This window comes from Equus asinus, chromosome 13 (assembly GCF_041296235.1).
Source record: "Equus asinus isolate D_3611 breed Donkey chromosome 13, EquAss-T2T_v2, whole genome shotgun sequence".
NCBI lineage: Eukaryota > Metazoa > Chordata > Mammalia > Perissodactyla > Equidae > Equus > Equus asinus.
In genome coordinates this window covers 11,370,589-11,397,086 of record NC_091802.1, presented here as the reverse complement: position 1 = coordinate 11,397,086, position 26,498 = coordinate 11,370,589, and the positions used below count along the sequence as shown (strand labels likewise).

At 44.3% G+C, this 26,498-nt stretch overlaps 1 protein-coding gene across 2 annotated transcripts; it reads left to right on the top strand.

Annotated features, from left to right (window-relative positions):
• Window positions 1-26: 26 nt before the first annotated feature.
• Window positions 27-22,791, top strand: CNTROB (centrobin, centriole duplication and spindle assembly protein). 2 transcript variants are annotated; one of them, XM_070482379.1, is made up of 20 exons: window positions 27-115; window positions 1,203-1,267; window positions 2,064-2,148; window positions 2,390-2,471; window positions 2,950-3,106; window positions 4,048-4,164; window positions 4,384-4,500; window positions 4,795-4,893; window positions 5,842-6,075; window positions 6,396-6,542; window positions 15,215-15,348; window positions 15,908-16,033; window positions 16,260-16,422; window positions 17,347-17,605; window positions 18,876-19,012; window positions 19,323-19,386; window positions 19,563-19,733; window positions 19,888-20,020; window positions 20,530-20,602; window positions 20,859-22,791. In XM_070482379.1, the coding sequence occupies exons 3-20, from the start codon at window positions 2,088-2,090 to the stop codon at window positions 20,982-20,984; spliced, it is 2,400 nt and encodes a 799-aa protein (XP_070338480.1). In that variant the 5' UTR covers window positions 27-115; window positions 1,203-1,267; window positions 2,064-2,087; the 3' UTR covers window positions 20,985-22,791. The 2 variants fall into 2 exon arrangements, with proteins under 2 accessions (XP_070338480.1, XP_014717057.2); XM_014861571.3 differs by having other exon boundaries at window positions 64-1,267.
• Window positions 22,792-26,498: the final 3,707 nt, after the last annotated feature.

The window sequence follows — 26,498 nt, the reverse complement described above, 5'->3', positions numbered from 1 at the left end:
GCCAAAGCGCGCAAGCGCGTCAGGCTCCCAGGTTCCAGAGGCTGTATGAGCCGCAGCGACTGAGAGCGCCTGGGCTGATGACGTCATCGGGGCGAGCGAGGCGGGGCTGACGCCGGTGGGCGGGAGGTTACCAACGGTTTTGAGTGTAGAGAAGGGCGCGAGAGCCGGGGGTCTTGGTCTTCTGGGACCAGGTCTCAGAGGAGGGAGGCAATACCTTGTTCCCACCTTGGCAGATTGGGGGACTGAGGACTGCAAATGTGGAGAGTAGTCGGAACGGGTGGTCGGGGTAGAGGATCTCAGGCTGGGCTTGGGGGCGGCGAGCTTTTTAGGAACGTCTGAGTGCGTGACTGAGTGTTCATGAGGTTTCTTTGGGGGTGGTAGGAAGGGACGGATTCTAGGGAGCTTTGCTATGGCGTTCTTCCGGGAGGGGTCGGGGGGGATATACCAGAGAGTTGACCCTAGATAGGAGAGGGGAGTGGGCAGAGGGGTGTGGGGAGGTGGGGAACGTGAGCTTCCTGCCTCTCTGAGACTGGAGCGAGTAGAGGGGCACATAAAGCAGCTGGATGGAGATTAGGCCCCTGTTGGATTTGGGTCCGTTTCGGTTAGCACGTTCTGAATGTGAGAATCTAAGAGCTCAGCTGACCGGTGACAGCCTGTGCTAGAAGGTAATCTGCAGCTTTCAGCACTCCAGAGGAGCTGCAGTGGTACTGTTGCCGGGCAGTTGGTCTTCTGTCCCCAGCCCCTCCTTGCCGCACCCTCTTTCCCACCGTTCCCAGGAGCTGTGGAAAGAAATGCTTTTGCCCTCTCCCATGGCCTCTGGAACCAGTGGAAACCTTTTCTCTAACCAGAAGGCCTCCATATTGTTATTCACCAAGGATCCTTGGCTTGGAGTCTTCCTCCCTCCTCCGAAATCTTCCTTCCCTGTGTACTTTTCCTCCTGGGCTCTCCTAAAACAGAGCCAGGAATTCCCAGCTCTGCTGTTTCCAGTTGTCTCTTCAGTGTACTCATGGCAACATCACCTACCAACCCTGGTTCACCTCTGGGGGCTGAGGATCTCCTGAGTGATTCATCAGAAGCCCCTGGGCTGGACCAGGTGTCCTCTGAAGTGACCTCCCAGCTCTATACTTCTTTGCACCTTAGTCGTCAGGCAGAGGCCACAGCCCGAGCCCAGCTGTATTTACCCTCCACTTCTCCACCTCTAGATGGCTTGGCCCAAGAGCTGAGTCACAGCTTGTCACTTGGCTTGGAGAACAACTTGAAGAAAAAGGTGAGGAAAGTGTGTGTTGGGGACCTCTAGGATCTTGGGATTGGGGGTGGCAAAAAGAAATGGCTTTACTGAGATTGGAACTCCTACTGTTGGGTTTTAAATTCCTTTTAGCTACAGAGTCAGTCATGCTTGTTCCTGGGAACAAATGTTTATGAGGGAGAGAGTGACCCAGGACACCATAATTTGGAAAATTGTGAAACTTAGCGTTTTTTGGTCAGAGACAGCTGCACTGTGGGATGAGGTGCTGTGCTTTGACTGGGACTTGGGCACTGTGAGGATGAGGTTTCCTCATCCCAGGAGGGAACTAGGGACTTAAGGATAGCAACAGAGTATGCTAAGGTCCTTTCAGCTCAAAACTATTTTGATTGTCTGGTTCAAAATTTGGCATGTAAATCATTAAAGCATGGTTTAGTTACACAAGTTGCAGAGAAGATAGCTGTTAGTTTTGGATATAAAAGGTGTCATAACCAATTTGCAAACTGGTTAGGTTTTGCAGAGTTTGAAAAACTGATAGCCATGGGCTACAGTCTTTAGATGGGTATTTGCTGCCTAGTTGGCAAGAAGCCTCACCACTCTTGTCTTAGCCTGCCCAATTAATTCATTTACATTACCTATATGGCTTGTGTAGACATTCGAGTTTCTGACCCTTATTGGGTCAGTTTTGTTTTTCTTGCTTTACCAGGTGCTGGAGTAAAAATTCTTGGATTTTAGGAGGTGCTGGATGCCATCTGCCCTGACAGTAGGTAGAATATAGATTATACAGGTTGCATCTGATTTCTCTGTTGCTTTTTTCTAGGATGGTTCCAAGCATATCTTTGAGATGGAAAGTGTTAGGGGTCAGCTCCAGAGCATGCTCCAAACCTCACGTGATACAGCCTATCGTGAGTAAACCTCTTACCTGTAAAGGAGAATCTGTATTTAAGGGGTGGGAGGGAGCAGAGGGTGGGGGAAACTAGTCTCTGAGGCAAGAGATTTCAGGAGGAAAGGCTCCACTTCTTTGGGAGAGGGGTCGGAGGAGTGAGTGAGGTAGAAAGGAAAGCCCTCTTCTCGCTTCTCCTACAAGTGGTGCCTGTTCCTATCCTTACCTGACCCTGGCTGTGGGGTCCCTCTGGCTGCCTGCAGGGGATCCCCTCACTACAGGTGCTGGCTCAGAGAGGCGGGAAGAGGACTCCTTTGACAGTGACAGCACAGCCACCTTGCTTAAGTGAGTTCTCCTTCGGTTCTCCTAGCTTGCTTGCTTTCTTGGAAAGCCAAGTGTTATATTCCTTGATACTTCCTTTACTGCTTTTGTAGTTCTTAAGGACCTAAGATGCTTCTCACTTAGCTTTTAGCTTTCATCCTTTCTCTCCTATCTTCTACCTCTTTACTCCTTCAGGAGCATAAGCATCGGCTGCCTGGTACCTGGCTTTCTCCCAACCTCGAGTCCTTCTTCCCCCAGAAGAAGTAGCTTGTTTCTGCTGAGACTTTTGCTACAGGGAGTGTGGCTTAGAGCAAGGAGCACTACAGAGTGAACCACAGAACCTCTGTGCTATCTGTGTCTCTGTCCCTGCCTAGCGTTATGACTTTGGGCAAGTCCCTTGCCATTTCTGAGTTTCAGTTTCCTCATTGGTAAAATATCACAGTTGGACTAGTGAATCTCAGAAGCTTTCCCAACTCTAACATTCTCTACTTAATTCACTCAGCACCCGGCCCCTGCAAGATTTGTCTCTGTCTAGCTCAGCCCAAGCCCTGGAGGAGTTGTTTCCTCGCTACGCCAGCCTTCGGCCAGGGCCCCCACTCAATCCTCCGGATTTTCAGGGCCTGAGAGATGCACTGGATTCAGAGCATACTCGTCGCAAGGTGAGATACAAAGGCTTCCCTTTGAAAGCAGCAAAGATTAGAAATGGGGCTGAGTGCTGAAAAGGGCTGAGGGTTAAGGGCCTGCTCTCTGGGTTTTACTCAAATGGCTCTTCAGGGAAGCCTTCTTTGACTATCCTATGTGAGATGGCGCACTTCTCCTCCAGGTATTCCTTCAGATCACCTTATTGTTTCCTGCGTGTTTACACAGTCTGATATATCTTGTTTGTTTCTCCCCTCTAAAATCTGGGATCTATGAGGGTCATACCGTGTCTTGTTCAGCACTGTCTCCCTAAGGTGTGGAGTATACCTAGCACGTAGAAACACTCCGTAAACGTTTGGTGAATGAACAGTGAACTTTGCTGGTTTCTGCAAGGGCTTTATAGCTATTGGTGATATAATGAGCTTTATCTCTGCAAGCCTCAGCCTGTGTGAAGGGGGCAGAGAGAGAGACAGGCAGAGGAAAAGTCAAGATCATTTGTTGTATTGTCATTTTTGGAATGCTCTCTTTCTCTATTTTAAAATGAAGAAAAGGCTTCCCCTTTATCCTATGCTTGATCTATTCCCTTTATCCTATCCCCTTTATGCTATGTTTAATTGTTGTGTCCAGTGAACTTCTTAAGGCAGGAGTAACTTCCTGCTCTTTGCAGTGTGGGCTGCTGCACCCTGCCAAAAGGCTCATGGAAATTTTTCTTAGGAGTTCCAGGAAAGGTAAGAGCCTGGAAACTAAGCTCCTATTTCCTGATAAAGTAGAGGAAGGTGTTGTATGTCTCAGGCCTCAAGATTCCTCTTCCAGTATTCTTGATTTTCCCTCCCCAAAACGATTCTGTTCTTGGGACCCTGGGTCTGTCTCTCCAGCCCATTTCCCCTAGAGGAGCTGGAAAGTTTGGTGCTTTGGTCAGATTAAACATGGCAATACCCAGACTCTTCACCCTTCTTCCCAGCATTGTGAGCGCCATATTCAGAGCCTGCAGACCCGAGTGCTAGAGCTACAGCAACAGTTAGCTGTGGCTGTGACTGCCGACCGCAAGAAAGATATCATGATCGAACAACTGGACAAGGTACCAGAGTAGCAGAATGTGGGTGGGTCTCTTCGTGGAGGGCACTAAGCCTATAGTAAATGGGAGTGGCCAACCAGTGTTCCTTTGTTCACATTAGGAGCTGGGGTAAGGGGTGGGTTTACTGACTACTGGGAGAAGGTGGCTATTGACCCTGCCCCTGTGGACAGAAAGAGGACAAAAAAGTTATTTTGAAATTCCATCTGCCTTTCCTCTCCTGAGACCCTGGCCCGAGTGGTGGAGGGCTGGAACCGGCATGAAGCTGAGCGGACAGAGGTACTTCGGGGACTCCAGGAGGAGCGCCAGGCAGCTGAACTCACTAGAAGTAAACAGCAAGAGGTGGGCAACCAGGATCAACCCTCTGAACTTAGGGTTCCCAACAGATTGACCTCAGTCTTGCACTAGCTATCCTGATAGTCCTCCTCCCCTATTTCCTTTCCCTTCACCGTTCCTGCTGTCACACTTGCATTGTTGATGTATTCCCAGCTTTTCTCACACCGTGTAGTCTTCTCTTTGGCCCCTAAGTCATTTAGTTAAATCTTACATTTAAAGTTTTTGTTGTTAATACTTTTTGAAGTATAACATACAAGGATTCCCCTCAGTTCCTCTGCCCTGTTCTCCTCTCCCTGAAAGACAGTAACCCGCCTGGAACAAAGCCTTTCTGAGGCCGTGGAGGCCCTGAATCGTGAACAGGAAGGTGCCAGACTGCAGCAACGCGAAAGAGAGACACTGGTGAGACTACTGGGCTGAGTTAATTCCAATGGAGGCTGTTAATTACTTCTAGAGAGCTATGGGTGGATTGTGGGAGTTCATAATTTGACTTGCACCAGGGCAGTGTTTCCCGGAGTTTGTTCCTTAGAACACTAGTTCTGCTAAATACTCTACAACAAAAGGGCTCTGCCACCAAGTAAGTTTGTGAGAGTCTGGAAATTGTATCCTCATTAGAATCATCTCAGGAATTATTTAAAAATATAGATTTCTGGGACCCATCCCCAGAGGTTTGATTCAGTAGAGATATGGTGAAGTTGGGGAACCTAAGTATTTTCAGAAATTTCCTAGGTGATTTTGCTCAGCCACATTTGGGAACTCTGGTCCAGGGCATAGCTAAAAAAGGTATGGCACGAGACTCACTCAAGTTTCTTATTACTGAAATGATAAGATGATTACCCATATGAATTAGTAGCCAGGTTTGGAACTTGCTGCATGCATGACGCATGCTTGTAGTCTCAACAGGCTACATCCAACAGGGCTGATGATGGTTGCTGCTTGGCTAGGTGACTGTAGGCTGGATTTTCTAGCCTTTGTGGAATGTCTTTTGATGATGATGGTGATAGCTATTGTATACTGAGTACTTACTATGTGCCAGACACTGTGCTAAATGCTTTACATACACTTTTTACTTTAATCCTCACAAGTTAGACCCTAATATTATTTCCATTTTACAGATAAGGGTGTGTGCCTAAGAACGCTTGGTTAAATGACAGAGCTGAGATTTGAACCCAAATCTACCTAATTCTGAAACAGAAGCTCTTACCTACTATATTGTAATCCTGTGGGCTTGTCAACTATTGTCTGTTTAATAGGTGTAATTCTCAGTGGGCATATTACATGGGGGTGAGGGGCAGATTGCTGGTCTCTTGAGGGCATGCTAAGGATCTTGGTTTTCTCCTGGGGCTATAGGAAGAGGAAAGGCAAGCTCTAACCCTGAGCTTGGAGCTAGAACAGCAGCGGTGCCGGGCCCTGCAGGAAGAACGAGATGAGGCTCGGGCTGGGCAACTCAGTGAGCATCGCCAGTTGGAGACACTTCAGGTTGCCCTAGAAGAAGAACGGCAGACCCGGGCCCAGCAAGAGCACCAGCTTAAGGAACGCTACCAGGCACTGCAGGAGGGCCAGGCTCAGTTGGAAAGGGAGAAGGTAAAAGCGGCAGTCAGGGAATGAATGGGGAAGAGATGAAGGGCAAAATAATTGAATGAGATGGGATGTCGGAATATGGGGCATAGGGGACTGAGATGGAGAGAGCATAACTATGTGTGAGAGACAGGACTGAGAGTATAGGGCCAGCAGGAAGGGCTGGGGGCATCAAATACATGGAAGGCCAAAGAGTAGCTTTAAACAGAGATGAGGAAATAGATCAAATGTGGAGAGAGGGGAAGCTTGGGTTTTAGGGTATGGGAGAATGAATTGGGGAATTCAGGAAATGAGGTATGTACTTAAGTCTGATTTCCCTTTCTCAGGGGAACACCCAGAGGGAGGCCCAGGCAGCCCGGGAGGCCCAGCAGCAGTTGGCATTGGTGCAGTCGGAGGTGCGGCGGTTGGAAGGAGAGCTGGATACGGCTCGGAGAGAGAGAGATGCCCTGCAGCTGGAAATGAGCTTGGTGCAGGTCAGGAGGCAGAGGGTTCTGGAAGATTTCTCCTGGTTAGGAGAAGTAGGTCTAAGGCAGAGTGATGTTTCAGGAGCCCCAGCAAACACTCCCATTTCTAACTAGAATTTTTACCTTTATAGGCCTCTGTTTTTATGTCTAAAGTGTGTGTTAAGAGCAAGTTAATGAGTTCCTGAGAGCAAGTCAATCTAAGAGACTTTTTTCCTTATTAATAGTTGACTTAAGGAGATATCCAGTTTCTGGATAGTGAGTCAGTGTTTGAGAAAACACACGCCTTTTATTTTTCACCTAGCCCATTGACTTGAAGGACTGACCACGTGGAAGCTAAGTTATTACGGAAGGCCAAGGGTAAAGATGTTAGTAAACAAGTCAGTAGCACTTCGCAGGCTGCTGGAACACAGGTGATTATTCTCTCATTTCAATTCAGGAGGCGTGTTAAACAGCCCCTCTATGTAAGCTCTGCGCTAGGAGCTGAGAATAGTCCTGGCCAACAAGGATTTCACCAGCTAGATGGGAGTTTGTCTGGTACACACATTTTGAAGTATTATGATAAACAGGATAATTGAGGGTAAGAACTACTCTTTACTCGGATGTCATCTTTACTCAGTGTCCCAACCACACTGAGTAAAATCTGCAACCCTCTGATAATCCCTGTTCCCCTTCCCTGTTTAATTTTTCTGCTAATATCCTACACAGGGTAACTTTAAAAATCTTGTTTAATTTCTTTAAGGTCCATGAGGGCACAGATTTTTGTCTATTTGTTGTTGAATCCCAGAATGGTGCCTGGCTTATAGTGTTGTTCAGGTCCTCTATTTTTTAGAGCAGTTTTAAGTTTATAGCAAAATTGAGCAGAGGGTATAGAGATTTCCCATATACCCCCTACTCCTGCATATACATAGCTTCCCCCCTTATCAATATCCTCCACTAGTCTATTTGTTACAATTGACAAAACCTACATTTGTACATCATTATCACCCAGAGTCTATAGTTTACATTCAAGTTCACTCTTGGTGTTGTACATTGTATGGGTTTGGACAAATTTTTAATGACATGTATCCACCTTTATAGTATCATACTTAGTTTCACTGCCCTAAAATTCCTCTGTGCACTACCTATTCATCCCATCCTCCCTTTAACCACAGGTTAAATCTGCCTTTTCCAGAATGTCATATAGTTGGAATCATGCAGTATGTAGCCTTTTCATATTGGCTTCTTTCACTTAGTAACATACGTTTAAATTTCCTCCATGACTTTTCATGGCTTGATAGCTCATTTCTTTTTAGCGCTAAGTAATATTCCATCATCTGGATGTACCACAGTATTTATCTGTTCTATCCACTGAAGGACATCTTAGAAAACTTCTAAGTTTTGACAGTTATGACTAAAGCTGCTATAAACATCTGTGTACAGGTTTTTGTGTGGATGTAAGTTTTCAGCTCCTCTTGGTAAATACCAAGGAGTGTGATTGCTGGATCATCTGGTAAGAGTATGTTTAGTTTTGTAAGAAACCACCACAGTGTCTTCCAGAGTGGCTGTACCATTTTGCATTCCCACAAGCAATGAAGGAGAGTTCCTCTTGCTCCATATCCTCTCCAATATCTGATGTGGTCAGTGTTCTGGATTTTGGCCATTCTAATAGGTGCATAGCGGTATCTAGTGAATTTTCCATGTCACTAATTGTACTTTTTAGCTCTAGAATTCCTATTTGGTTCCTTTTTATGATTTCTGTCTCTTTAGTGACAATCCCTGTCCATACATTGTTTTGATTTCGTCTAGTTTGTTCATGATTTTCTTTGGGCTCATTGAGCCATATGTAAGACTTCTGATTTAATCTCTTTGACTAGTAATCCCAATGTCTTGGCTTCCAGAGGAAGAGTTCCTATCAAATTCTCTTTTTCCTTTGAATGAGTCTTATTTTCTTATTTCTTTGTATGTTTGTAATTTTTTTGTTGAGAACTGGACGTTTAGAGTATTACAGTGTGGTACCTCTGGAAATCATATTCTCTTCCTCCTCAGGGATTTCTTTTGGTGGCTACAGCCATCTGTTTGTATAGTGACTCTAAACTATTTTTGCAAAGTCTGTCTTTTTTGTTGTGTGTAGTAACTGACATTTCTATCCTAGCTCCATGATTAACCTGTGATCTGACAGAGCTTTTCTTAAATGTCTGGATCTCGCCCCAAAGAAGTATATATATATATATATCTCTTTAAATCTTCTGATAGATGTTGCCAAGGAAGCTGCTATTGCCTAAGGGGCCCAAAACCAAAGGCAGTTGTCAGCTGTGGTTCCTCAGGGAACTGCTACACTGACCAAAACACACAATCCAATGTTTTTTGAGGACAAGGTACTTACTGCCCACCTTTGCTTCAGCCAGCCATTCTAGCATCACAGGCTGCCATTGCCATTGCTTGGGGGGGTGGGGGGAATGGTAGCTGCTTCACGCTTCAGGCTCTCTTATCAAAGTTCAGCAGCCTCTCCTTTCATCATGCACTCTCTTGGTTGCTGATCAGGTTCCAGTGTTCCCAAATAGTTGATTTTGATATTTTTTCCCCAGCTTAATGGTTATTTTGGCAGAAGAACCAACCCCTGGAGTTTCTTATCCTGCCATTTTCTGTAACATCACTCTATGTTTTCTTAATTCTATTTTTTTAAGTACGAAAGTTTCATAAAACATTATTAATATTGTTTTTATAAAGTCAATATTCACTTAGAAGTATCCACATAATTTACTGCTTTCTTTGCTCTTCTTCCCTTCTTTGAACTCAGATCTTCCATCTGGGATCTTTTTCTTGGCGGCAAAATCTCTTTTGTTTGTTTATTTATTTTCATTTGAAAATTTCATTTTTTTATTTCACATTCATTTTTGAAGGAGCTCCTGGGTGTAGAATTCTACGTTGGTAGCTATTTTAACATATTAAAAATATTATGCTGGCTTCCATTGTTGCTGCTGAGAAGTCAGCTGTTAGGTGACCACTCTTGCTTTAAAAGTTTTCTCTGTATTGTTTCTTTGTTTTTTTTTAATCCCTGGAGTATGGGCAGGCATATGGGCTGTCCCTAGCAGAGCTGATGTCCCTGGCTTCACAAAAGTGCCTGTTTCGTGCTGGTGGTTACAAGAGAAGGAGAGGTGAGAAGGGCTCTAGGGCCAGACAAAGCAAGCCTTTGCAACGGAACATGGCATTGACCACCAGTAGTGGTGTTAATCTGAATAACTTAATCTGCCAGTGCTAGAAACATGAAGATCTGCTCCCTCTCTTCTTATACTATGAAATGGTTTGTAAGGTTGGAATGAATATGTGTTTCTTGAATATTTGATATTTGACTACTGGTTTTGCTTCTTTAATGTTTATGGAAATATTTAGACTTTCCATTTCTTCTTGAATTATTTTTGGTGCACTCACTCTTTCTCTCTTTATATGTGTAAATAGCATATTCTCTCCTAATCTCATTTGTCTCATCCTCTCTTTTTAAAACCATCTTACTTGTAGTTTAATTGAATATATTTTCAGAGAATTAGCTTTTAACTATGTTGATTTCTTTTCTATTTTATTAATGTCTGTACTTTATTTCATTCTTTATATTTTCTTTGGTTTTATTCTGTTGTTCCTTTTAAAATCTTAAGATGGATGCTTGCTTATTAATTTTCAGCCTTCTTTTCTGAATTTCTCCGTAAGTATCATTTTAAGTGCATCCAACAACTTATCCTATGTGGTATTTTCCTTATTGCTTGGTTCTGAATAATATTCAGTTTTTTATTTGATTACTTTTTGATCTCCTGGGTTATTTCCAAACATACAGGATTTTTCTAATTACATTTTATTATTGATTTATAGCTTAACTGTTTGTGATTAGATAGCATGGTCTTTTAAAAAATTACTTATTTATGTATATTCCACCTAGGCTTTGTTTTGAAATATTTCAATCTTAGAGAAATATTGCATAAATAGTATAATGAATACACTTAGATTCACCAGTTGACATTTTGCTACATTTGTCTGCACCTCCCTCCCTCTCCCTCTTCTCTCCATCTCCCCTCACTTTCTCTCTCTCTCCCTTCCCCCACCCCTCATCATGTGAAAGTTTCTTGTGGACATCATGAGAGAATATGCTATTTTTATTACTTAAATTCCTTGAATTTTTTTTTTTTTGAGAAAGATTTGCCCTGAGCTAACATCTACTGCCTATCCTCTTCTCTTTGCTGAGGAAGATTGGCCCTGAGCTAACATTTGTACCCATCTTCCTCTATTTTATACATGGGATGCCTGCCACACCATGGCTTGATAAGCAGTGCATAGGTCTGCACCTGGGATCCAAACTGGCAAACCCCAGGCTGCTGAAGCTGACCGTGCAAACTTAACCGCTGCACCACCAAGCTGGCCCCACTTGAAATTTTTTGAGACTTGTTTTATGTCTTAATATATGGTCGCTTTCTCTAAATGTTTCATGTAGTGCTTGAAAATATGTATTTTATAGTTGTTGGGTGCAATTTTGTATATGTGTCTAATTTGTTAATTGTGCTGTTTAAATCATTATATCCTTACTGATGTTTTTTCTGTTAAAATCTCACTGAGGGGGCTGGCCCCGTGGCCGAGTGGTTAAGTTCACGCGCTCCGCTGCAGGCGGCCCAGTGTTTCGTTGGTTCGAATCCTGGGCGCGGACATGGCACTGCTCATCAGACCATGCTGAGGCAGCGTCCCACATGCCACAACTAGAAGAACCCACAATGAAGAATACGCAACTATGTACCGGGGGGCTTTGGGGAGAAAAAGGAAAAAAAAATAAAATCTTTAAAAAAAAAAAAAAAAAAATCTCACTGAGGGTAGATTTGTCTGTTTCTCCTGTAGTCTGTCAATTTTTGCTTTATACCTTTTGAGGCTATGTTATTAGATGCATATAAATTTTGAAATTGCTATATCTTTCCTAGTAAATTGAATGTTTTGTCCTTTTGAGTTGACTCTCTTTATCTCTTATAAGGCTTTTTGCCTTAGGGTATATTTTTGCTTGATATTAAAAGAGCTGTACCAGCCTTTCATTTTGTCAAATAGAATTTGCCTGACAAATATTTTTCTAACCATTTTACTTTCAACTTTTATATATTTATTTGCTTTTTAGCTGGAGCATTAAATTCGTTTACATTTCATTTATTTATTCATAGTTGGATCTCCATCTTAACTTTAAAATATCTTATTTTGTCTGTCTATTCAGTGTTTATTTTCCTTTCCTTTCTTGCCATCTTTTAGATTCATTCTTTTATTTTATTTTTTTCTTCATCTAGTTTTAAAGTCATAAATTCAGTTTCTGTTTGTTTGGTTTTGGGTTACTTTAGAATTATAACATGCATACTTAAATTATCAAAGTTAACTTATCAGACGTAAATATCAAAGACAAAGAAAGGAGCCATCAATTCTACATGGATGGATCAGGTAAACTTCCCAAAGAACTTTAAAAAAAGTTTTTTTGTTTTTTAGAGATTGGCACCCGAGCTAACAACTGTTGCCAATCTTCTTTTTTGTTTTCTGCTTTTTCTCCCCAAAGCCCCCCACTACATAGTTGTGTATTCTAGTTGTGAGTGCCTCTGGTTGTCCTTTGTGGGACGCTGCCTCAGCATGGCCTGATGAGCGGTGCCACATCCGAGCTCCCCAGAATTTGAACCGGTGAAACCCTTGGCCGCTGAAGCGGAGTGCATGAACTTAACAACTCGGCCATGGGGCCGGCCCTGCAATCAATACTTTTTATTTCTGTATTATCTGAACTTATATTAGAGAGAACTTTTATATCTTAAAAATATTTTTAGGGGCCAGCCCAGTGGCACAGCGGTTAAGTGCACACATTCTCCTTTGGTGGCCCAGGGTTCGCCGGTTTGGATCCCGGGTGCGCACATGGCACCATGTGGCAAGCCATGCTGTGGCAGGCATCCCACATATAAAGTAGAGGAAGATGGGCACAGATGTTAGCTCAGGGCCAGTCTTCCTCAGCAAAAAGAGGAGGATTGGCAGATGTTAGCTCAGGGCTAATCTTCCTCGGAAGGGCAAAATATATATATAGGTTGCCTTATCTAATCACACCACTTTATGTGTGTCCTGTCAGAACCTTTTCATATATGAGTTTATGGGTTGGTGCTTAAAAAAAGAACACGCTGTGCATTCACTGCAGCTCGTTTTGCCTCACAGTATATCAGAGACGTCTTTCCATGCCCATGCGTATGGATGTGCATCATTATCTTTAGGTTATATAATACTGCAATGAATGGATGAATCATAGTTTACTTAAGCATTTTCCTTTTGATGAGAAATTTACACCGATACCAGTTTTTCATTATTAAAAATAGTGCTGCAGTGAACATCACTGTACATAAGTTTTTGGCATCCTTCTGTAGGATAAATTCCTTAAAGTGGAATTGCTTGCTCAAAGGGAGTATGTATTAACATTTTTCATTAAAAGAATTTAGGTAATGAGATATCTAGAGTGGTCAAAATCATGGAAACAGAAAGTAGAACAGTGCTGGTCAGGGGCTGAGGGGAGGGGGAAATGGGGAGTTGTTGAATGGGTATATAGAGTTTCAGTTTTGCAAGATGAAGACATTCTAGAGATCTCCACAACAATGTGAATATAGTTAATACTATTCAACTACACTTAAAAATGGTTAAGAGGGTAAATTTTATATTATGTGCTTTTTTACCACAGTTTTAAAAATTAAAAAAAAGAATTTATGTAACTGCAAGGAGTTTAATATGGGAGAGAGAAGGTAGATTGCTGGTGGGAGATCATAAAGGGCCTTGTAAGCCATTTTAAGCAGCAAAAACTTTAGACAATGGGGGCATTAGAAGGGTTTCAAACAGGCTAGCCCCATGGCCGAGTGGTTAAGTTCACGCGCTCCACTTCGGCGGCCCAGGGTTTCACTGGTTCAAATCCTGGGCGCGGACATGGCACCACTCGTCAGGCCATGCTGAGGTGGCATCCCACAAAGCACAGCCAGAGGCACTCACAACTAGAATATGCAACTATGTACTGGAGGGCTTTGGGGAGAAAAAGGGGAAAAGAAGAAGAAGAAGAAGATCGACAACAGCCGTTATCTCAGGTGCCAATCTTGAAAAAAAAAGAAGGGTTTCAAACGAGGGAATAAATTGAGCATATTTGTATTTTAGACTATTTACTCAGACATGAAGTGGAGGATCTTTTGGGGCCAAAATGACAGAGGGTGGAGGGCAGAATAGAAGCAGGGAGATCAACTGGACTTGAAGTAATGTTGAAAGAAAGTAGAAGTGAGTGCAGGGGTAAATTAGGGAGATGTTAAAGAATTAGGATGGAATGACCAGTTGGAAGGGGTAAAGAAGTAGGAGTCAAGGATAACTCCAGGTTTTAAGTAGCTTGGGTGTTTTGGTGGAGAGTGGTGTCATTAGCTAAGGCAAGAAATAAAATAGGAACAGAAGGGTTGAGGGTAGAAAAACAAATGTGCTCCATTTTGGATGTGTTCTATTTCAGATGTATCCAAACTGAGCTATTCAGTAGGTTACTGGGTCTATGAGCTTAAAGCCTGGAAGAAGTCTAGGCTAAAGAGGGAGATCTGGAAAGTATTTGAAGGTATAAACAGTAGCCAAAAACATGGCCTAAATGCCAAGCGTTTATTATACACATTTAAAAGCATCAGCAACCAGAATGTTAGTAAATGGTCAAAAAGAGGCCTGAGGACAGCTCAAGGAAATGTTCAGCCTTTCCGGGCATTTGGAGGAAGAACAATCAGCTGGGACTGAGGAGCAGTCACGAGGAATGAGAATGCGGGGCTGGTGGTATCATGGGAGCCAAGGGGGAAATGGTTTTAGAAGGAAGGATTGACATAGTGGCGGATGTTACAGTGAGATCACGTAAGATAAAGGCTGGGAAATCACCACGATTGGATTTAGACATTAAGTTCTTTGATGTGAAGTACTATAAATGGAAATCAGATTCCAGTGAGTTGAAGAAGGAATATGAGATAAGAAAGTGGAGACTGTGATACAGACTGATTCTGCTTTAGGAGGAAGGGACACCGACATTTAGTGAATGCCTGCTGGGTTTCAGATGCTGTAGTAGGAATACTGCGTGTATTATCTCAGGCACATATAACAGATTCGATTGTTTTACCTAACATTTCTTTTGGTTAAAAAATATATATTTCACAGGGCTGGCCCCATGTCGTAGTGGTTAAGTCCAGTGCACTCTGCTTCGGCGGCCCGGGTTCACAGATTTGGATCCTGGATGTGGACCTTCACCGCTGTCAAGCCATGCTGTGACAGTGAGCCACATACAAAATAGAGGAAGATTGTCACAGATGTTAGCTCGGGGCTAATATTCCTTAAGCAGAAAAAAAAAAAAAGAGGAAGATTGGCAACAGATGTTAGCTCAGAGCAAATCTTCCTCACCAAAAAAAAAAAAATATATATATATATATATATATATTTCTTTTGTCTAAAGTTATTTTCACTTTTGTGTACATATAAGATGTGAGTACTTCATGGTTTAATAAGGAAAGGGAACGTCTTTCACTGCTTGTGACAAAATTCTTGTTTTTTATCCCTTAGGCTCATGAGGGGGAGTGTTGATACATGGATTTTTTTTTGTCTACATTATATCCTCCATCCTCTTCTAAGCCCAAACAGAATTTAGCTGACTTTACCCCACTTTCCTTCACTCCCAGGCCCGCTATGAAAGCCAGCGACTCCAGATAGAATCTGAGCTGGCTGTGCAGCTGGAGCAGCAGGTGACAGAGCGTCTGGCACAGGCTCAGGAGAGCAGCCTGCGGCAAGCCGCCTCTCTGAGGGAACATCACAGGTACAGGGGACTTACTGGATGCTGCCTCTCCCTGGCCAGGCAGGCAGTGTTAGTGGCCTGCCCGGGTCTGTCTCTCTGCGGGAGAGCTGCCTGCAGGTACATGTGAAGAGCCGGGAGTGCTTGGGAATTTTCATCCCCTAGGAAGTAGCCGTTAACCAATAACTGAGGGGTGCAGGAGTATAAATTTTCCAGCTCCCTTGCCGCTGATGGGGATAATGCTGAGCTGTGCCCTACGCCATCTCCAGAGCCACCCTATGGGATTGAGCCTCCTTCCCATCCCTGTCTCACATTTCCTCACCCCACTCACCTACTAGTTTTTTCTGGAAATGCTTCTTAAATGAATTACTTCCCCATAAATCCTCATCTCAATCTCTGCTTCTGGGGAACCCATCCTAAGACATCAGCTTTGTCCTTGCTGCTTTCCTGAACCCACCTGTGCTGGCTGCCTGTCTGTCTCACTCACACATGCACACATCCTGTGATGTCTCATTTGATTTTGTCTCATTTGACTCCTTCTGTCTCGAGATTCAGTCCTCTTTTCTCACCTGTGTCCTCTTAGGAAGCAGCTTCAGGATCTAAATGAACAGCACCAGCAGGAATTGTCCACTCAGTTGGCTCAGTTCAAGGTGGAAATGGCAGAACGAGAGGAAAGGCAGCAGCAGGTGGCTCAGGACTATGAGCTCAGGTATCTGTCCCTGGAGCATCCCTTTTAGGCCTCAGCCCCTTTCCTGTGCTTAGAGCCCAAACTGGGAACGGTGAGGAGTTGCTCCCTCTGTAGATCTGTCCTCTTTTACATTGGCCCTAGCTCCTTTCAGAATTTCAGATGTCTGACAAGCCATTCTATCTCTTCTTATTCTCCAAGTCTCTGCTCCCTCAAAGGCCCCACATAAGCTCTCCTGTCTCTTCTTCAGACTGGCCCGGGAGCAGGCGCGAGGGCGGGAGCTGCAGAACCGGAGCCAGCAGCTGGAGGAACAGCAGCTGGAGCTGGTCGAGCGACTCCAAGCCATGCTGCAAGCCCACTGGGAGGAGGCAAACCAGCTGCTCAGCACCACCACCCCACCTCCTAACCCCCCAGTAGGTGTTGCCCCTTGAGCTAAGCTGCTCTGAGTGGTTGTGTTTAGGTCCCTTGTTTGGAAATCTAGCTCCCTCCCAAGGGAAGTCCTAAGTTCAGGTCCTAGGACCTGTGTTAGGAACAAAAAATCTGTGGACTTTCCCAAAGAATAACTGTCTCATCGAAAGCAATCTTTTTCTCCATGGCCATAGTTCACCCAGACGGGCCCCACTGTGTTGGGCCTGACTTCTCCCAGCCCAAGAGCTGGTAGGGAATACACCATGGTGCTAATTTTGTCAAACGGCAACTGAATTAATTATGATGGTAAGTGCCAAAAATTGTTGCCAAGTCCTGCCCTAGAGTAGAGTTGGGAGTCTCACCAGCCCTTTTTATGTTGGTGTCTCCTGCTTCCTTCTTTTAATTATGAAATCTTCATTATTAGCTAAACTATATCTTGGAATAAATACTATGCACATGGTAAAAAAAAAAATCCAAACTCTTCGAAAAGGTAGTCAGTGAAAAGTAATCTCCATCCTCTCCCTGCTCCTTGCTCTCCCGGCTCCTCTTCCCAGAAGCAGCCACTGTTACTGGTGTCTTGAGTGTCCCTCCGCTCCACCCCAAACGGTAGCCTTCTGTATGCTGTTGGATAACTTTTTGTTTAACCAAGTGCTTATTGGTGGACATTAAAGTTCTTTCCTATATTTTGCTTCTATAAACAGTGCTGCAATAAATATTAATATATGTCTTTGTGCAAGTGTCTCTATAAAATTTCTAGAAATGGAATTGTAAGATCAAAAACAAGCATTTTAAAATTTAATAGATATTATCAAATCTCCTTTTAAGGAAGCTGTACTAATTTGTAATCTTATTAAAGTGTCTGTGCCATATCTTGTCTTTTTAAATGCACTGAGCTTTGATCCTTCTTTCTGCTTCTCTCTTATGCCCAGGTTCCTACTGCCAGCCCCTCCAGCCCTGGGCCTCGGGAACCGGAGAAGGGGGAGAGGAGGATCTGGACTGTGCCTCCCGTGGCTGTGGCCCTGAAGCCGGTGTTGCAGCAGAGCCGGGAAGCAAGGGACGCGCTGCCTGGAGTGCCGCCTGATCTCTGCAGCTCCTCCCCAGATCTTAGCCTCCTGCTGGGCCCCGCTTTCCAAAGCCAACATTCCTTCCAGCCCCTAGAGCCAAAGCCAGATCTCACTTCCTCCTCAGGTAACTGGGGACAGAAATCACTGGGGTTCCCATGTACTAAGTGGCTCCCTCTTACCTAGCTTCCTTTCTATCTGGGACTTGAGTGTGTATTTAGTTTCTTAGGTTCCTTAGTGACCATAAGCTCCAAGGAGCAGAAATCTACTCAAGTTGGTTCAAATAAAGGCAGTGAGATCTCATGGAAATGTCATGTAGTTGGACTTAATGAGACCTGGAGTTGGGATCCAGGGGTGCTCTCAGGAACTGAGGCAGCTGTTCCTCCTGTCTTTGGGCCTGCATGGGCTCTTGACTCTGCCTCTCCCCGAATATCTGCTGCTTTCTCTTGATTGACCAGCACTCTTTGTCACTCAGGTTCTTGCTCTCATAACTTTGGCTTGTACATGAGTTTGACCAGCCATGACGCTGACTCCAGCCAGACTCTAGACAACCTTACAGAGACAATGCTATCTCTGTTTCTTAGGTCCAGTTTAAAGAGAGGTTATCTGATTGGTTGGCAACCATCCCTTGGATTGGCTGACCTTGAGTGTGGTGGCCACCCTTGGTTTAGTCAGCTGTGACTTGGGTGGATGGGGTGCTCTGCGTGGTGCAAACGTGACAATCCAGTTTGAATTAAGAATGAAGGGTAAATGGGGCTGGCCCCCTGGCCAAGTGGTTAAGTTCACACACTCTGCTTCAGCCGTCCAGGGTTTCGCCAGTTCAGGTCCTGGGCAGGGACCTAACACTGCTCATCAAGCCGTGCTCAGGCGGCGTCCCACATAGCACAGCTAGAAGGACCTACAAGTAGAATATACAACTATGTACTGGAGGGCTTTGGGGAGAAGAAATTTAAAAAAAGGAGATTGGCAACCGATGTTAGCTCAGGTGCCAATCTTTAAAAAAAAGAATGAGGGGTGAATTATGTCACAATTTTAAATTTAAAAAAAGAATGAGGGCATGTTCTGGTTAAGGGTCTAGAATGTGTCTATTAATCCTAAACCATTCTGGATGTTGGTTTCTGTCTTTAAGGAGTTTGTGGTGGTACTTATTTATTTAGAGTCTGAGAACCACAGCTTTCCCCTTCTGTCTACAATTCTGTCTTAGAATTCAGCTGTGCCATCTCTCAGTCGCCTTCAACCCTTCCCTCTCCAGCTGTTTTAAACTTTCATTATCTTCTAGCTATGATGTCCCTCTTATATTCGATAGGCCCCTTTCTTCTGGGCGTGTGGCAAGTTGATTTGTGGAGGAACCTCCTCCCCCGACAGCACACAACGCACACCCCTGTTTCACTTTACAGCTGGGGCCTTCCATCCCGATCACAGGGCGGAACGGCCATTCCCTGAGGAAGATCCTGGATCTGATGGGGATGGCTTCCTAAAGCAAGGGCTGCCACCCGTTTCTCAGCTGGAGGGCCTCAAGCATCTTTTGCACCAAGTAAGAGAGGACCAACCCATCCCACCTTATTGTCTTCTTCCCTTCCTCATTTTCTCTTCCTGCTCGAGGAGTCCAGGACTCTGGCTTCATCCCCCTTCTAAGACTAATGCTTTGTCCCAGCATCTTCCTCTCCCAGTCTGTCTCATTCCTATCTCATAAGTCCCTTCTGGAACTTAGGTAACCAACCCTAACTCTTACTTCCCCAGCTTCTGCTTCCCTCAGATATCTAGGTCCCCTTCTTTAACAGTCCCCAGGGAACCTGACTGTCTTGTAGTGTCTTGCTACCTTGAACCTTGCTGTCTCCCCCCAGCTGCTAGAGACAGTACCCCAGAACAATGAGAACCCGTCTGTTGACCTGTTGCCCCCTAAGTCTGGTGAGTGCCAACTCTGAAGAAGCTTGGGGCTGGGCCTGGAAAAGGTGGGAGTTGGTTATCTGGGATGGATTTTTAGGAGTTGGCAAAGGTGATAGAGCCTAATGAAGGCTAGGTGGTAGGACTTCCTTGGCTCTTTGCCCCATTTCCTGATTCTTGGATCTCTTTCCTTTTGCTAGGTCCTCTGACTGTACCGTCTTGGGAGGAAGCCCCTCAAGTGCCACGCCTGCCACCCCCTGTCCATAAAACTAAAGTGCCCTTAGCCATGGCATCTAGTCTTTTCCGGGTCCATGAGCTTCCCTCAACTCATTCACAGGGCAGTGGTCCCAGTGGTGGTTCGTCAGAGAGAGGTAAGCAGGTCATGGTTTACTGGAAGATAAGGAGGGAAAGTTTTGGGTGTGGAGCCAGTACATGGAAGTGAAGGCCCTTCTGGATTCCCAGGGAGATGGGCTGAGGGCTGAGGAGAGGGGCCCTAGGATGACGACCATTACTGGTATATCTCAGGTGGAGATGGGCTCGCATCCTCAAGGCAGCTGATGGAGGTGTCTCAGCTGTTACGACTATACCAAGCTCGGGGCTGGGGGGCACTGCCCCCTGAGGATCTGCTGCTCTACCTGAAGAGGCTGGAGCCCAGCAGGTACCAGCCTGGGAGGGAATGAAGGAAGGATTAAGTGGATGGAATCTGGATTGTGGGCAGGGAAATAGATCAGGCAGGGGAGAGAGGGGTGTGCGTGTTGTCCACTGAGTCGCATCTTTTGTCCTTTTCTGGGGAGGAGTGTGAGGGCGAGATGTAGATCAACAAGTCTCCTTCTCTTCCTCCATCTCTCACTGCTCCCCACCTTTCTTCTGTCTTTTCCTTTCTACTTTCTGGTTTTTTCCTTTGCTTCTAAAAAAAATCCCGTCTTCATGTCTTTTTACCTTAGTTTTTTCCTCTTTACCATGCGGTTCAGAACTCAGAATCCTAGGATTGTGACTGCCTAGTATAACTCACTTTTTGATTCCTCTAGTGTCTCCTCCTATTTGAGCCCCAGGTCTATCTTGTTTGTTCTTATTGTTAAGAGACAGAATTGGGGGGGAGTACTTCCACCCAGTGTTGGGAAGTGAGGCGAACAGTGCCCCATCCTCATCCCTCAATTTGTATGGCAGGACTGACAGCCAAGGGGATAATGTCCCCAGAAGGAACACAGACTCCCGCTTGGGTGAGATCCCCCGGAAAGAGGTGAGGGAAAGGAGGCCAGGGACGATGAGGGTGGAAGGGCTCTCACTGACTCTTTCCTCCATCTCTGCACACTCCCTGGCTGGCTCCATTCTCTCCTGCCTGACCCGTCCGATTCCTGTTCCCATTTTCTGTGGCATGGTCGTTCCCCTTTGCCGAATGATTCTGGCCCTCTCCGTGCACGACGCCTTTCCTCAGTAGGGTAGGGGATTGAGAGTACATGACACTGACTTTCTCTTCTCTTGTCCCACACTCTCAGATTCCCTCCCAGGCTCTCCCTCGCCGCCTTGCTACAGCCCCTAAGACTGAAAGACCTCCAGCACGCAAGAAAAGTGGGCACCCTGCCCCTAGTAGCATGAGGAGTCGAGGGGGAATCTGGAGATAAGCAACTTACCCTTTCTCCTCTTCTTGGTTCTCGTCTTATTATTATTTTAATAAATGCTCAATAGTCTATATTAGAGTATCTGACTCAAATGGAAGTTTGCTAGGAAACTACTTTGTAAAGAAAACTCATTTTTTTCTGTTTGTGTATGTTTTTTATATATGTTTCTATTTTATATTTTGTATAAAAAGACATAAATACTCTGAAAGAAGACTCTCTGGCTAGGTTTGAGAGGTTCTAGTGAGCTAAGCTGTAGTGTTCATGAGTAAAACCTACAGAGTGGTTAGTTCTGGTTGGTTGTGGAATTATGGATGATTTCATATTTTCTTCCTCATATGTTTCTATATTTTCCAAATTTTCTAAAACAACTATGAATAATCAGAAAACAAACTTTTAATAAAAGAGTAAGCTGTGATATAAAGAGTTGGAGTAAAAATTTGGTTATTGGGAAGACCGTTTTCTCTTTTAAGAGCAAATAATTCTTTTTTTTTTTTTTAAGGAAGATCAGCCCTGAGCTAACTACTACCAATCCTCCTCTTTTTGCTGAGGAAGCCTGGCCCTGAGCTAACATCCATGCCCGTCTTCCTTTACTTTATATGTGGGACGCCTACCACAATATGGCGTGCCAAGCGGTGCCATGTCTGCACCTGGGATCTGAACCAGCGAACCCGGGGCAGCCGAGAAGCAGAACATGCACACTTAACCTCTGCGCCGCCGGCCGGCCCCTAAGAGCAAATAATTCTTTCAGGTTGCATTAGTAGGATTCCCAATGACAGATTCTGCTCCAGCCAGCAGACATATTTTGGCTGTAATCTCCACTCTTATGGCTTTAAACCATGTATGAAAGACTAGATGGGGCTGGCCCCAGGGCGAGGTGGTCAAGTTTGCATGCTCCACTTCGGTGGCCCATGGTTTTGCTGGTTTAGATCCTGGGCACAGACATGGCACCACTCATCAGGCCACGCTGAGGCGGCGTCCCATATAGCACAGGCACTCACAACTAGGATATACAACTATGCACTGAGGGGATTTGGGAAGAAAAAGCAGGAAAAAAAAAAAAGAAGATTGGCAACAATTGTTAGCTCAGGTGCCAATCTTTATAAAAAGAAAAAGACTAGAGTGCTGGCAAGGAAAAACAGCCATGACTATAAAAACTTCCATCTTAATACTTACCAAAATGAGCAAAGAAAAACGATATTCGAGAAAAAAGTGACATCTACGTGAAACTAAGAAAGGCCCCAACTTCATAGTACAAACGCTGAAAAACAGTACAATTTAGATTGAATAGAAGGACAATGCTCTAAGACCCACACACAGCTCTCCAGCTCTGGAGCACAGTGCAGGGTTGTTCTGAAGGGCCTGGTCCTAGGTGGGTGTTTGAGGGGGACGGAGTTTACTAGATTCTGTGAGGAGGGCTAGGCCCTTCTATTTGCCCCTGAATTATTTGGTTAGCTCCAGAATAGACGCAATAGGATATAGACTCACACAGTGTTTCATATTAATAAATATTTAGGTCTTATTTCCTTCCACCTAAAAGTAACTTTCTAGCCCCCAGGGGAGGGAAAAAGGAATAAAAGTAAACACCCATGACCAGGAGGCATGCGTGTTCTCCTGTCCCAACTCTGGCCAGGACAGCTGGTCATCAGTCTCACTCAGGACTGCTGTCTCTGGCCAGGAAACAGAAGGCAGACTCATGCAGAAGTCACCAGGCTCAGGGGGCTTTGCAAGCCCTCTCTCTTTACCCACCATGGAAATGTTTGCCTTTCTATCTTTTACCTCAAGCGAATAAAATTGATTTGACCAAACTCTATGATTTATGTCACACTGTCGTCATTGATAGCAGATCATTTTATGCTATTTTTAAAAGCTAGTAAAATGAACACCCAGTCTTATCTTGTTATCTCTTGGGTTCCAACCTGCCACCATCAGTCAACATGCCCTACATTTTTCTTGACATGAAGGACATTCTGGAGAATATTTCCCAACTCTCTAGAATAAAATCAGAAAAGGGCCCAGTGCTGACTTAACCATTTTGTGAGCTAATTATAGTAAGACAACTTTGGTTTTTAAAAAAATATATTGTACTCATGTTAAAAATCTGTTTCTTCACTGAAGACCACCAGGGAGGCTGGGAAGGAGGAGGAAAGCCACAATCAAGCAGCCCCCCACTTTTTCCCTCCTAATCATCTTGGGAATATTGTGAGAGGGGGAAAAAATGAAAGGTTTTGGGAGCTCTATGAAAGCCCACATGCAGAGGAGGCGGGTGCAACCGTTAAGCTCAGATTTTGCTTGGTGGGATTTTGTCTCCTGAGAACTCCCACAGCCACTTGGGGTTAGGGGTGGGGGAGGCTCTGCTGATGGAATATATGAGAGTGAAGGCTAAGTGCTATAACAGAGAAACCCAGTGGGACAGTGGCTTTGGGGCAAAGTTTATTTCCCTGGTAATAGTCCAGAGCAGTAGGCTCATCCCACTCCACATGGTCACCTACGGTGTCAGGTTCCTTCCATCTTGTTACTCTGCTCCCCCTTAGATCAGTGTCGTTATTTGTGTGGTTGAAGCAAGATCATTGTCATGTGGGACTCCTAGCTGGCAAGAAAGGGCAAGAGCCATGTATCTTAAGCGAGTATCTTAAGACCCATACTTTGAAATGCCACACATCGATTTTGCTTGTGTTTCATTGGCAAGACCTTGGTCACATGGCCACATCTGACTGCAAGAGAGACTCAGAAATGTAGCCTAGCTGGCTGCCATGTATGCAGCTGCAACTCTTACTACACAAGAACTAAGGACGAAGGCGAGAATGGATTTTGGTGGACAACTAGCAGTCTGCTTACAGAGAGTGGGACCTCCATTAGAGAAATTGAAAACTAATAAATTGCTGAGACAACCCATGCCAGTAATCAGTATTGACTAACTGTGCAGATAATGAAAAAACTCACTAGACATGTAAATTAGTCCAAGTGTATCAAGTGACGCTGAGGACATGGAGCAATAGAAACTACTTATGCTCTGCTGGTGGGAGACCAGGGCAGGGTGAGAAGACCGCTTTGGGAAACGTTTTGACATTATCTAGTAAGTGTGATGATGCCCACACTCTGACACAGTGACTCCATCCCCAAAGATGTGCCCTAGAAAAATTACTGCTCTTACGTGCACCAGGAGGCAAGTACAGGAATGTCATAGCAAAACCCTGAAAACAATCAAATGTCCATCAACAGTAGTAGATTCATGTAGTGAAATACCACACAGCAGTACAAATGAATGAGCCAAAGTTACGCGCATCAATGTGGCTGAATTTCACAGACATAATGTTGAGTGGAAAAAACAGGTTGCAGAAGAAAATATACAGTATACTATTTATGTAAAGTTTGAAAACAAGCACAGGGCAGTCCAGTCCAGTGTGGGGTGCTGGAACCTGAGCAGGGTGAGGAAGGGCCCTCACAGGGGGTGGCCTGGCTGTGTTAGAGGTGAGGAGTGAGTCCATTTAGCAGGATGGACAGGGTGAGACAGGGCCTCTGTGTGAGGGAGGAAGTGGTGGGAGATTGTTACATATCGGAGATTGATCAAACATGTAAATTTATTATGAGAAATGGGAGCTAGGTTTCTCACTATTGGAGAAAGGATTTACAAATTTGGAAAGGGAGAAAACTAGAATGAATTCTTTGATGTTGGATTAGAATTGAATGTATCAGTGTAGACTACTGGCCTTATGCATATATGCAGGTCAAGATATAGAATTACATATAGGTGTAAATTGGGGTATTATGTACATTCACAGAATCCTACAACACCCCTGTATTAGTTTCCTAGGACTGCTCTAACAAATTACCACAAACTGGGTGGGCATTACACAGCAGAAATTTATTCTCGCAGTTCTGGAGGCTAGAAGTCTGAAATCGAGGTGTTGGCAGGACCGTGCTCTCTGAAGGCTCTAGGGGAGGATACTTCTTTGCCTCCTCCTAGCTTCCACTGGTGGCTGTCAGTGATCCTTGACATTTCTTGGTTTATAGATACATCACTCCAACCTCTGCCTCCATTGTCACATAGGGTGATCTCTCTGTCCCCCTGTGTCTTCATTGGATTTGGGCCCACCCTAATCCAGTATGACCTCATCTTAACTGATTACATCTGCAAAGACCCTATTTCTAAATATGGTCATATTCAGAGGTACTGGGGGTTAGGATTTCAACATATTTTCTGGGGGGACACAGTTCAAGCCATAATAACCCCGTTACCAATGAACACACCTGGCATCCAGCTCTTGTCTTCTAAATACCATTCTCTATTAAAAAGGAACCAGGGCTCCTTGGAGAAATGGCTGATTCCAGGTCTGGATCAGGGAAAGTACAAAGTAAACCCAAAATATCTTGAGGTAAAAAGTAAGGATGTGCTCAGAGACAGTGAGGACATGGCCAAGGAATGCAGAAGCTGGCTTGAGGCCTCTACTGGCCCTACAATTTGAGTCTCAAAATAAATAATGATAGTAAGGGATTATAACCCATTGAATAAAACAAGAAATCATGAGTCCATATGAATATAAATAAACTAATAAATTGAAAGCTTGATGAGGTACAAGATATTTACATAATGTGAAAGTATCTCCCACAAAATACTGATTACAATAGGGAAACATTTAACTTTACAGTGGTGAATTCTGGCTGAACCACCTTATCAAGTGATCAAAGTGGACATCATCAGTAATGGGTCAAATCTAAATCCTGTGCCACCTGAAAGGATGCAAGGAGAATACAGTGTCTGCGAGATTCCTGCCAAAGATCCATGGCCTGCGTTCAACCATGAAGAGACGTCAGACAAACTCAAACTGAGGATGATATGCTTCAAAATTATTGGCCTGTAATTTTAAAAATTGTCAAAATCTTGAAAGTCAAGAAAAGACAGGAAATATTCCAGACCAAAGTTGACTACCAAGACGTGAAAACTAAATGCAGCATGTGATTCTGAACTGAACCGTTTGCTATAGACAGCTTTATTGGAACAACTGGTGAAACTTGAAAAGAATTTGAGTATTGGATGGTAGCAATGGATCATAGTGAATTTCCTGACTTTGATGTTTGTATTGTGGTTATGTACAAGAATCTCCGTGTTTGCAGGAAACAAGACAATAAAACATTTGGACGTGATGAGGCTTCCTGTTGGCAACTTGCTCTCAAATTGTTCAGGGGAAAAAAAGTTATTTGTACAGTACTTGCAACTTTTCTGTAAAGCTTGAAATTATTTTTTTAAAACCTGTGTTTATACCCAACAAAATAAATTTTTTAAATGCCATTTATATAGCATCAAATACCTAGGGAGAACTCTAATAAAAGATAAGCAAAACTTCTAAAAAGGAAAACACTGAGGCAAAAATAAACCTTATACTATTTAGAAATACCTATGTGATGTGGTAAAGCTAAAAAGAAAAGCAAGGAAGACAAGATAGCACCAAATTCAGACAGAGGTAACCCCTGGGGTGGAGGAGGAGGCGATGGGATGGGGAGGACACCCCGGAGCTTCCG